Raw genomic sequence first — 12,369 nt, forward strand, 5'->3', positions numbered from 1 at the left:
AGCGCCAAAACGGTATTTATTGTTTGAATTTCGTTATAAAAATGACAGAATCTGAGAGCTGGGATTTTGTTTTATATCATAACTAGCCTGCTCTGTCTCCGTGTCCTCTTTGCTTCGCGATTTTTCTGTGCGTGAGAAAATGGATGTGTTGTGAGAGCGTGTGAAAAGTGTCAATTGCGTGCATGTGTCTCACGGACGGTGAATGCGTGAGAGTTGGCGGGTGGTCGTTTACGATAACGGGAGGTCCTCTCGTGCTTCCATGGCGGTTTCAGTTGTGCTTCCTCCTCCTTTGTCATGGCAACAAACAACCATTATGCTGAAATAGAGCGCGCGCGCCGTGCATTGTGAAGGGCGCTCTGAAAAGCGGCAGCGCAGCCAGAGGATTAAAACAGATGTGCAAATGAGCATACCGGTACGCTAAAAGCACGTTCTGGGCGCACGGAGAGGTGGCGGTACGCTCAAGAGCTATATTTGGAAGTGGCGGTACTGAGTACCGGCGCGTACCGGCCCACTTAAAGCACTGGATATATAGATCTATATTGTGGTTAGAAAACTCATGATAATGATAAAAACAAGTTTCTAGAAGACAAACATATGATTTGCTTTGAAGTTCAATTACCTATATAACTTCTGCAATCCAAAAACAGAAAAAGCTGCTGTGTACAAGGTGATGACAAAGAGAAATATGATTGCCAGTAAGTCAACACCCCCCCTCCCTCCCTCCTACCCCCCTCCCACCACCACAGGAAGCGGATTTTCTGCTATAAAATAAGCGCGTCTACATATCAGTCAGTGCAGAAGGTGCAAGTCTGAGTGTTGTGGAGGGCTTTCCCGACTGAAGGAGTTCCGTTCTGATTGTCTTCAATGAGTCGCAATTTTTTTTCATTCGTGTAAACTCGTATAAATCTATCGATCTGAAGTCAGTTTATAAAAAACTCGCTTAGAAAAGTGGAATAATAATAGTTGCTCGTTTAAAAACGGCTCAATGACATCGAACAATCTGACAATCAATGGAAAACGTTCATAACTACAATGGACTTTGTTTACTCATTTTACTCGTACAGAAATATGTTTATTTTAATCTTCGGCGGATTACTCGTGGATGGTGAGTACATTTAAATGGTTTTGCACTTCACTTTACAAGCTTTAAAGAAAAATAATATTAATTTAGGGGGAATCAAAGTAAAAAAAAAAATAGAGGTCTTGAAACTGTCTGGAGATTGTGAAAGAAAAACGTCTTATTCTACAGTGCAAGTAGCCTAGTAAAAACCCTTACGAAAATAAACCATGGTTTTGCTACACTAATATAGTTTAACCATGGTATATTTCTTTGCAGTAAAACTGTGGTTATACAAATGGTAATCAATCTTCCAAGAAACCTTGGTTATTACACTTTTACTATAGTAAACCATGGTTAGTTTTCTTAAGGTATGAAACCAACATGATGCTTTGTTTCTGTGCTGATGTCTTGTTCACTAATGCATTAACATTACTCAGGATTCAGTGAACTTACCTGAGAACTAATTTCTTATTCACCATTTTGTTGTTTCTGTATTCACAAAATATCCTGCGGGACTTTAAATCTGTCCTTGGATCTGTAAAGATTTGAACAGAATTGCAGGAGGAATAAGACTTAAAGGAATAGTTCACCAAAACATTAATTCTGTCATCATTTAATGTTACTCACCCTCATGTTGTTCCAAATCAATCCTACTTTATTTCTTCTGTGGAACACAAAACTGAACTCTCTGCCTGAGAAACTGTCTCTTTTCTTCAGGTGTGTTTGGTGTTACAGGTGAAGGAAAGTCAGTGTTTGTGATGGAGGGAGATTCTGTCACGCTACACACTGATCTTACTAATATACAGAAATATGAACGCATACTGTGGACATTTGGATCCGACAGCACTCGAATAGCTCAAATCATCAATGCTGTCAATAAGGTCTCATTATATGATGATGTTCTTGATGGGAGATTCAGAGATAGTCTGCATCTGGACAAGACTGGATCTCTGACCATCACAAACACCAGAACTGAACACAGTGGCGTTTATGATCTGCAGATCATTGGTGGAAATGAGGTCCCACCGAAGAAATTCAGCATTATTGTTTCTGGTGAGTCGTTCTCTTGATGCATTTGGTTTGATTTCATTGCATTGCTGTGTCAATCTATTGTAGACTGAAACATGTTATTCTCTGATGTTTTCCAGCTCGTCTGCCTGTTCCTGTCATCAGCAGTAACTCTTCACACTGTTCTTCATCATCATCATCATGTTCATTGGTGTGTTCATCAGTGGTGAATGTGAGTCATGTGACTCTCTCCTGGTACAAAGGAATCAGTGTATTGTCCAGCATCAGTGCGTCTGATCTCAGCATCAGTCTCTCTCTACCTCTGGAGGTGGAATATCAGGATAAAAACACCTACAGCTGTGTGCTGAACAATCCCATCAGCAACCAGACCACACATCTGGACATCAACACACTCTGTCACACATGTGCAGGTACCAAAGCGCTGATATCTAATATCTAATCAATAAAGTTTTAGCAGTTCTAATACTGATATGGTTTCTCTCTTTCCATTATAGCAGCAGGTTTGTCTGCAGGTGAAATAGCGCTGGTGTGTGTTTGTGCTCTGGCTCTGGCTGCAGTTTTGTGTGGTATTTACTGGTACCATCAACACAAGATGCTTAAATGGGCAGATCAAGGTGGTACGTGTTACCTAGAGCTGATTTCACAAAAGAACGCTTAATTATGCAAAATATAGTTTTGTAAGAAAGGTTACATTAACTTCTGTGTTCTTGTTTCATATACATTCACATTCAAGACATTATCTGTGTTTGTTTGTTTTTTCTCAGACGGGAAAACGAATAATGTGGACAGATGTTCACAAAATGGTAAGTTACTGTACAACTGTGTGTAACTTGGTTGAAAGTTACTATGTCAAAAGGTGTTATTTAATGAAGTCTGTGATTTTGGTTAAAACAGGAGCAGTTCGTTTGTTAGCTGTGGAGACAGACGGTAAGATATCATGATTTATATCGCAGGATATTGTGTCTTTGTTCAGCATATGGTTCATGTTGTCGTGAAGCACAATAGAAACTGGCAGCGTATATCCCAGCTAACAAAAGTGTGTTCAACATTTTGCTAATGTTCACATTAAGTTCGTTATGTTTTGTTGGTAATCCGAACGTTACAGAATTCCATTATATTTTAGAATTTTGCAAACAGTTTTAGAATTTTATTTTTTTTAATTTTCTCTGAACCATGATACTAGGTAGCTATTTCTAAATGTTGAGAGAACCCTGCCAGAACGTTAGCTAAAGTTCTGAATATGTTCACTGTTAGCTGGGTGTATACCCAGTATTATAAGGTGAGGTTGAACAGAAAACTGGAGGAGCAGGTTTATAGATTATCCTCAGGTGAGGGGTGTGACTAAGAGGATGGCAGCGTGGGTTGTAGGAAAGCACATGGGAACTCCAAATAAGGATAATGTACAGGGTGAGCCATTTATATGGATACATAACATGGGAATGGTTGGTGATATTAAAGTCCTGTTTGTCCGACTTCTAAATGGCCACCATGGTCACCACCCATCTTGAGGAGTTTGCCCCCTCACATATACTAATGTGCCACAAACAGGATTTAATATCACCAACCATTCCCATGTTATTACGGTGTATCCATATAAATGGCCCACCCTGTACATCCAGCCGGCTGTTATCACAGAATTAATGTTCTGCTTTTTCTGGGTTTAGACTGTTGGGTAAAGACGCTGGGTTGATTTAACCCAATTTGGATTGAAAGTCGTTCTTAATCTGTTAATTTGCTAATAAAACAACAACCAAATGGTCATGTTAACTTGTGTTAAAGAGTTATTAGAACTCCTATAATATAGCTCCATATTTTTTACTCAAATAGACTAGGCAATAAACTATAGATAGTTTTTTGTAAACAACTTAAGATTATGCATTTATAGTTATAAGTTTAAAGTTGAGTGAACTTAAATTTGGAAGTTTACTTGTTACCTTTGTTTGCTTGAATAAGTTGGTGCAATATTAAATTACTTAAAGTTGAAACCAATAAATAATTTTATGGTGTAGTGTTTTCGTCAGTAGTGGATAATTATATAAAACATTTTTTAAATGCAAATTATATTCATCTATGTTCATTAAAAACAATTAATTTAACTGTATTATCTGTGTAGCTGTTGATTTGCCATTCTTTTCTGCTTTCCTTCTCACATGTTGTTTCTTTTGACTATGTTAGCCCTTGTTCTCGTTTTTAATGTGTAAAAGTGATTTTTTTTAATGTCCAACATTTTCTGGCTTTAATATTTAACCCATTTTGGGTTCATTTTAATCCAGCAATGTAGTTATTTAATCAACTTGCTGGGTCAAAACAACTACTACTTAGTACTACTACTTTAACTACCACAATGCTGGGTTAAAAACAACCCAATTTGGGTTATTTAAGCAACTTATTTTCCTGAAAATGCGGTAGTACAGCTGTGCATACTGAAGCTCTGTGTGCCTGTGTTTGTGCAAATCAACATTTACAGTAGATTAACATTTGTGTTTGTTTTCACCAGGCGGGGACACGTCTAATCAGGAGAGAGATTCACAAAATAGTAAGTTACTATATAACTGTGAGAGGATTCATGTGGCTGTTCCTTTCAGACATCAAACACCATTCAAAAACATTTATATCTACATTAATTAATTTTGTTGACGCTCTTATCTAAAGCAACCTAAACATTTTATCCTAAGGAGAGAGTAACATGAAAAATGCTGCACTGCACAACTATCCAATTGCTCAGAAAAGTACAACCTAGTGAAGATACCTGAAGAGATTTATCTGCGAGCTTCAGGATGGAGTTTGATAGTGTTAAAGGCTGCATGGAAATGGATAAACAGGGCTTTGTTAGCGGATAGCGAGGTCATTCTATGAGAGAAAAAAGTGTTTAGTGTTGGCTTTTAAAGGAACACGCCGACTTTTTGGGACTTTAGCTTATTCACCATATCCCCCAGAGTTAGATAAGTCCATCCATACATACCCTTTTCATCTCCGTGCGTACCGTAACTCTGTCTGACGCACCCACTGCTAGCCTAGCTTAGCACAAAGACTGGAGGTAAACTGGAGCTTATTTTGTCACTTATTGGGAGCAGTATGCTAGCTGAAGCCGTTTACCTTCAGTCTTTGTGCTGAGCTAGGCTAGCGGTGGGAGATGAGAAGGGTATGTATGGACTTGTATGGGTATGTATCTAACTCTGGGGGCTACGGTGAATAAGCTAAAGTCCCAAAAAGTCGGCTTGTTCCTTTAAGCAGAGGGGTTACCATGTGTGCCCATCCGCTACGCCACTGGTAGTGTATGTAAATCAACAATATTTACTCGTTCTTATTGTCAGCTGGACTGAGAAATTCACGTTTATCTGTCTGCAAATGTCCGCCTGACGACACTAATAGTGTTGTCACGATACTGGAATTTTCAAATACCTTGAAAAATATCTGTGGCAAGCAGGACGAGGCCGAGGCATAAAAGGAGGAGCGACGACAGTGAAGGATGAGACAGGACCAGGCCTGGATTTTATGTTGTGTTTTTTTTATGCTTTATTATGTGTGTGCGGCAGTCATCCGTTGACATCCGGCATTACTTTTGTTTTTAGTTTATTTATTTATTAAAGTTGGAGATACGAGGCTGGTGCGCTGCGCAGGTGACGCTCGATAGTAATAAATTAATTTGCACAATACTTAGCATGTAACAGTCCCAGACCCTCATAACAATGACTTAGTTGTTTGAACTATCTGAAAGTGGGATAAAGCTGACTAGCTAATCCCAAAGTAAAGTGAGTTACAGTAATCCAATCAGTAAAATCTTATTTTTTCAAAAAAAAATTCTTGACGGAATAGGTTTTACTTTTACTAGTAGTCGAAGATGAAAGAAGCATGTTTGACCACTGTATTGATGTGTTTGTCAGATTTCGTGAAATAATTTCAGATTTCAGGATTTCTTTCTTGTCTAGAGAGTAATTTCCAGTTCTATAGAGAAACTTTAGAGTCAGAATGAAGCTGAAATGATCGCCAGTGTGTGAAAGTGAAACTAAAACATGAGTCAATGAGAAGATGGTGAGCTGTTTTAAACTATCACTCGAGTGCTTGAGTTAACACTGACCCACAACTACAACATGGATTTGTGCAGGGAGTTGTCACACAGAGGAGAGATGTGTATTTTGCAGATATTACAAATAATCAAACCTGTTTGCTGGGATCTGTGGGGGAAAGGGTGTTGCTGTGTCCTCTGAGCAAATCCAGGTTTCAACCTTAGGATGATGAGCTTTATTGATTGGCATTTCCACAGTCCCAAACACAGAGAGCGATGAGGAGGTGTAAAGAAACTGCAGGCTTGTTGGATCATGTTGTTGTGCATCACTTCTCTGTTCCTCTGTGAAATTTGTCCGCCCTTTAGAACTTTCTAACAAAACTACTTCTTTAAAATCCTCCTAGGCTGTTGGTACAATTCGAATGATAAATGCGTGATCTGGAGACCCTCATGACAAAAAAAATATATAATTTTGTTTTTTCGTTTGATTGTTTCCAATTTAAGCCAAAGATTTTGGGTGAGTTTAGCCTATGATGAATAATTGACTTGTATCTTCAATCTGCCAAGCAAAGGTTGAGCAAAGGTTTTGAGAGCGAATGCGAAGTTTCTCGGTGGAACGGAAACGTTTTGCAAGCGAGGGCAAGGTTTCTCGGGGGAACGCAAAACATTTTGCGTGCGAATGCAAAGTTTCTCGGGGAAACGCAAAGTGTTTTGTGGGCAAACGCAAAGTTTCTTGGGGGAATGCAAACGTTTTGTGAGAGAGCGCTAAGTTTCTCGGGGGAGCACTAAAGCATTGACTACTTATTTTTCCTCCCAACTCATATTTTTTCCCACCACAATGTCCCTTTAGGGGCTCCGTAGTTATACAGGCTGTAGGAAGTCACAAGGTTAGTTGTTTCCATCCAAAGTTGTGAATTAAATTAGAATGTCGCATAAAAACATTTGCTCATCCCATGTGTTTCCATAATCACTTCTCGTGAAACTGGCTCAAAGTGTCAGTTAATAAAAATTGCATGCAACCGACGAAGCCACCGTGTTTTTGTTTTGTTTTTAAAAAAACATTAAACGTTCTGATGTCTGGTGTTTGGCAATACAACTGCGGTTCAATCACATCTGAAAAACTGTTTCTGTTTGTTCTCCAGGTGTGTTTGTTAAGGAAGATAAAATCACGTCAGTGTCAGTGATGGAAGGACAACCTGTCACGCTACACACTGATGATGCTGAAATACAGGGAATGGAGAAGATATGTTGGAAGTTTGCGGATTCCAAAAAACACAATGCTAAATTTGTTGTCATAGCTACACTGGATAAAACGAACAATGACGAACTTCCTTATAAGAGAAAAATTCTCAAATTCAAAGACAGTTTAAAACTGAACCTCAACACCGGATCTCTCACCATCACTAACATCACACCTAAACTCTGTGGACATTATAAACTCCACATCACCAGCAATGGACAGATGAGCATGCATACATTCATTGTTGCTCATGTGAGTAGGTCTTTCAAAGCTTTTAAATGTCTTACTAAGATGAAAACTATTAATAAAGACAGATTATAAAAGTTAAACTGTTAAAAGTTAAAAGTTTTTCTGTCTTTGTCAGAGCATCATATTTCATTGTGAATAGTTAAAAATCACTGTAGTGGGAAGACTAATTTAATTTGTAGATTGATTTATGGGAACATTCAAATACTTTCCATATTTTTACAGATTCCATTGAGTAGAGAGCGGATCCTAAGCCGGAGACAAACCTGCCCCTGATTACAGTATATAAACTCTTGAATATCATCCACATATTTCAATTCCACTGACAAATATAAGAAACATTTTGCTATTTTTTTTTTTTTACCATCTAACATCCCTAATGACAAAATGCCTTAATAAAGATAAGAGTTCTATAAGGCTGACATAAAATGTATGTATATTTTGTAACACTACACCTATTTGTCAGGAGAAAGGAGCTATTAAACACAGCAGTTAATTTGTGTATATTTTAAAACTGCTGAACTATTATTATACTAGTATTTTTTGTATTTTAGTATTAACTCTTTCCCTACCCGTGTTTTTTTTTTTTTTTAAGTTACCAGCCACCGTTAAATGAATCATTTATTCAACACTTGAATGTGGTTAAGTTTCATTAAAAAAAAAGCAACATTTTGAGCAAAAAGCTGAGAAAATCACTTTTTTTGTCAAAGACTACATCCAGATCAGATTCAGAACGATGATCAAAACATAGATTGAGCAGACCGAGTCTATCATCACCCCTAAAGCTTCACAGTCCTGTAGCTCGTCCTGGGTCAACATTTCATTCTGTAAAATTAGGCAGTTTTGATTTATATACTGTTTAATGTTGATGATCACGTTATTTTACATGTGCATATGATTACATATGAGATCTCTTGTTTCTGCATCATCTGCCCATGTGTGTTGATCAGGCGATTCAGTATTCTTTCAGAAGATGTGTAATAGCGCCTCCTACCATATAACAGTGAAAGTCGATAAATTCAGTCAATGAAATGAAAGATTTTGCATAATTAATGAAAGAGATAATTGTAAAATAGTATTTTTTTTTTCGTTTTCTGCATATTTTTCCCCAAAAAATGTTTTTTATATATTTAAAGTATTTAATGAAGTCATGACATGCAAAATCAAATGTGCCTTGATCTTTTGACATATGAGGTCTTTGTAAATGAAGCAAAAAGTGATGAAAATTTAATAAACTGCACTTGTTAAGTATTTTCATGCTACTTATACGAATCATTGTAAAACAATATATTTTAAAAATGTATAAATATACAACCTTTTATTTGTACAGCTTTGTAAATTGTATTTTTTTTGTTATTCTCTCTCTCTCTCTCTCTCTATATATATATATATATATATATTGTTCACATTTTTAAAGAAATATATTTTTTAATCAAAGCTGTGTTTTGTCCTTATGTTCAAAATATCACACATTTAAATGTGCAGATGTGTTTGTAGATTATTTGCTGAACTGCAGTCGAATCTAATCATTCATTATTTAAAGATTACATTTCATGCATTGAAATTAGTAAAAAATTATCGTAAGAAAAAAAACGAAATTCAGAAACTTCTGAGAAGAGCAAATCATCTTTCAAACACATTTATGACGGTGGCATCACATTCTTACGTTAGTAAGTTATTTAAGGCAAATAGTGTTGATTATAGGTTTTATTGAGTATATTAGGGTTTATGTTATTAAAGGTAGGGTAGGTAAGTTTTTTCGAAAAAACTTTTTCCCAAATTTGTTTAAACTGTCTTTATATACCTATACATAATTAAAATGCAAGTACTCTGAAAAAGAGAATATAAAAATTGAGTGTCTGTAGTGCACTCAGGGCACAATAAACACAGCTACTTATTTCCATTCGTAACGAATGAAATGATTGGCTGGGCGACTGTCACTCTCCCTCGCTACCATGGCTACCACCCCTGCCGCTACAGGAGCTGCCCACATGCGCGCACCCGTTCGACTCGAGGAGGGGAAGAGGCACGAAAGCTAGGAAGAATCACAATAATGGCAGAGAGAGAGCAGTCAAAATTCCCAGTACCTGCATATACAGTCAGCAAAGGTTATGGGAAAACGTGTATCAATGCAACCTGTTTTTAGCTTTGCCTTGTTACTTGCTCGTTACCGAATCAAACTAAATATATTTTAAACTTTACCAGTATCGATATGCTAGCTTGATAGAGAGTATCAACAGCCATTAGTTGTTTATATTCATAATGATAAAGTTAGATATTTTATTACATGTGATTCTGACATGATGTCACTACATGCACTCCTCTCCGTTCAGTGCTGGCAAACGTAAATAGCCTCAGATGTAAAGTTATTCGCTGTCAAAGTGATGCCAAAATGAATGGGAGTCAATAGGCTTGTTTGAGACCTCACCTGAAATGTATGCGAGAGTAGGCGGCTGCAGTGAGAGGAGGAGTGAAAAAAGCGCAGGCAAGAAGGAAAGTTCTCTCTTCTCGTAGTGGATCTGACACCTGTGAGATCAAAGATGGATATCGCGGGATTCACGCTTGTGCAGTGTTGCTAATAAACTGGATGTAATTCAAGTTCTGTTGCTTTTATATGAAAATAAATTAAATTAACAAGACACCCACAGTACTTGTCATTTAATTCCATTCCAAATACATGTTTATCAATCATTTTTTCTTTAATACAGACATATGTGGTTTTAATAATTATTATTATTTTTTTTTATAAAAATTTAATTGCATAACCCAAAGAGATCGCACTGTCAGATAGTTTGGGAATATTCACACATAACATATACACATAAAACATGATATTAGAGTTTTAAAATCAAAACATTTTAAAGCTGCATTATGCAGCTTTGCCGACTTCTTCGCTGTTTTCTCGCTTTTTGCTCGCGGGTTTCTCTATAGAGCTCCCCCTACAGCTTCGGAATAGATATTTGACAACACTGTCGTTAAAATTCGTTGGCTCGTCCCATCTTCTCCCGCTGGTCATGTGCATTTGTTTTCAAAGAAGCCAGCGAACGCACGGAGCCATGTCCACTGCCATGTCCACATTAAGCTGTGTCGTCACTCGTCAGCAAGTCGTTTCCCATCGTGCTTTTGATCAGCGCAGTCAGTGGAGAGCAACTGCGCTCGACTGCAGAATCCGACACGTGCGCCTTGCGCTGGCGAGAGATTTTTGACATACGTCAGCATGACATCAGAGCAGGGCCGTGCACAGACATTTTGAGGGGCAGTGGCCTAAACCAAAAAAAGGGCACTAAGGGGGTGGTTGCTTGTTAAAGGGATAGTTCACCCAAAAATGAAAATGCTGTCATCATTTACTCTTCCTCTCAAGTTGTTCCAAACCTGTATGACTTTCTTTCTTCTGCTGAACACAAAAGAAGATATTTTAAAGAAGGTTGGTAATTAAACAGTTGCTGGTCCCCATTGACTTCCATAGTATTTTTTTTTTCCTACTATGGAAGTCAATGGGGACCATCAGTCGTTTGGTTACCGACTTTGTTCAAAATATATTATTTTGTGGACAGCAGAAGAAACAAAAAGTCATACAGGTTTGGAACAACTTAAGGAAGAGTAAATGATGACAGCATTTTCATTTTTGGGTGAACTATCCCTTTAACACAAATTTTCCAGTTATTACACAATGTACAATTAATAGAAAAGACAGCACACGCTCAAATACATTTTAGACTTTATTGTAGATGTTTTGATAGAACATCACAATTACACATTGGTGATAATAACAGAAGAAACTATTTACAGATTTACATTTTGGTATTTATCTTTTCCTTTTACAGCAGAACCTTTCTATTTGGTACCATGTCCTGAAAGATCTTAATAACCTCATCTTTTATGATTGGGATGTCTTTTTCAATGGCCAGAAGCAGAATATCAGAGAGTCGTTCTTGTCCACATGCATTACGAAGTTTAGTTTTCACCAGCTTCAACTTCGAGAATGAGCATTCAACAGTGGCTGTTGAGACAGGCAGTGTTGCAAAGATTTTCAGCAGTTTAAAAAGTGTTGGAAGCACAACATGAGCATCAAACTCCTTAAATGTTTCCAAAATTGCATGGGCATCCGTAAAACTCACAGAGAGTATGGGCAGCATTAAGTGCTTCAGCATCTGCTGTGTCTTTCCACTTTAATGGTTCAATCAAACAATGCAGTGACATCACAATTTTGTCAGTGTTCCCCTTCCCTTGAAATCGCCTGTGGAGTTCCTGAATCAGGGAATCCAAAAAAGTGAAGTACATCCTTCCTCTGTAGTACTCCTCTAAAGTCTGTGGCTGGTGGTCCTCTGTTGCTGATGTGGAGCAGTACTTAAACTTTGTTGGTACTTTTCGCCGCCTTGCTTGTCCTGGAATCTCTTCAGGCACATTGATCCCTCTTGTCTCTGCTTGAATGGTAGCATTGTGAAATAATTCTTTGAATTGGTCTTCAGTATTCTGGACTGTAGTCCTTTGTAAGGCCCACTCATGTTGGCTGCTCCATCATAACCCTGACCATGGATGTCCTCAACTTTCAGCTGGTTCCTTACTAGGTTTTCAAGCTGTTCTCCTGTTGTTGACTGAACATCACAGAGCTGAATGAAGCGCTCCTTTATGGTCATGTCATGTACATAACGCACCACAAAGCACACCTGTTCGATGTGTGATACATCAGTAGTCTCATCAAGTAAAATGAAAATATTGACGCTTCCCTTATACTTCCTTCAGTATTTCCCGTTTCACATAAATAGCCATTGCTCTAATTAGGTCATT

General features: G+C 37.7%; 1 protein-coding gene across 2 annotated transcripts; it reads left to right on the top strand.

Moving 5' to 3' along the window:
• The first annotated feature begins 782 nt into the window (after positions 1 to 782).
• On the top strand, positions 783 to 8,907 carry LOC311084647 (uncharacterized protein). Of its 2 annotated transcripts, XM_084116829.1 has the most exons (9): positions 783 to 1,105; positions 1,778 to 2,113; positions 2,209 to 2,499; positions 2,584 to 2,706; positions 2,854 to 2,892; positions 2,984 to 3,016; positions 4,587 to 4,625; positions 7,238 to 7,587; positions 7,807 to 8,907. In XM_084116829.1, the coding sequence occupies exons 1-9, from the start codon at positions 1,033 to 1,035 to the stop codon at positions 7,855 to 7,857; spliced, it is 1,335 nt and encodes a 444-aa protein (XP_083972955.1). In that variant the 5' UTR covers positions 783 to 1,032; the 3' UTR covers positions 7,858 to 8,907. The 2 variants fall into 2 exon arrangements, with proteins under 2 accessions (XP_083972955.1, XP_083972956.1); XM_084116830.1 differs by lacking the exons at positions 783 to 1,105; positions 7,807 to 8,907 and having other exon boundaries at positions 1,783 to 2,113; positions 2,587 to 2,706; positions 7,238 to 7,671.
• Positions 8,908 to 12,369: the final 3,462 nt, after the last annotated feature.

Source organism: Abramis brama, assembly GCF_963993115.1.
Source record: "Abramis brama genome assembly, chromosome: 6".
In the NCBI taxonomy this organism is placed as follows: domain Eukaryota; kingdom Metazoa; phylum Chordata; class Actinopteri; order Cypriniformes; family Leuciscidae; genus Abramis; species Abramis brama.

Coding starts and splice junctions, on each gene's coding strand:
- LOC311084647 (XM_084116829.1), top strand. CDS start 1,033: ATGGACTTTGTTTACTCATTTTACTCGTACAGAAATATGTTTATTTTA. Junction 2,707..2,853: donor TAAATGGGCAGATCAAGGTG/GTACGTGTTACC, acceptor GTTTTTTCTCAG/ACGGGAAAACGAATAATGTG. Junction 7,588..7,806: donor ATACATTCATTGTTGCTCAT/GTGAGTAGGTCT, acceptor ATATTTTTACAG/ATTCCATTGAGTAGAGAGCG.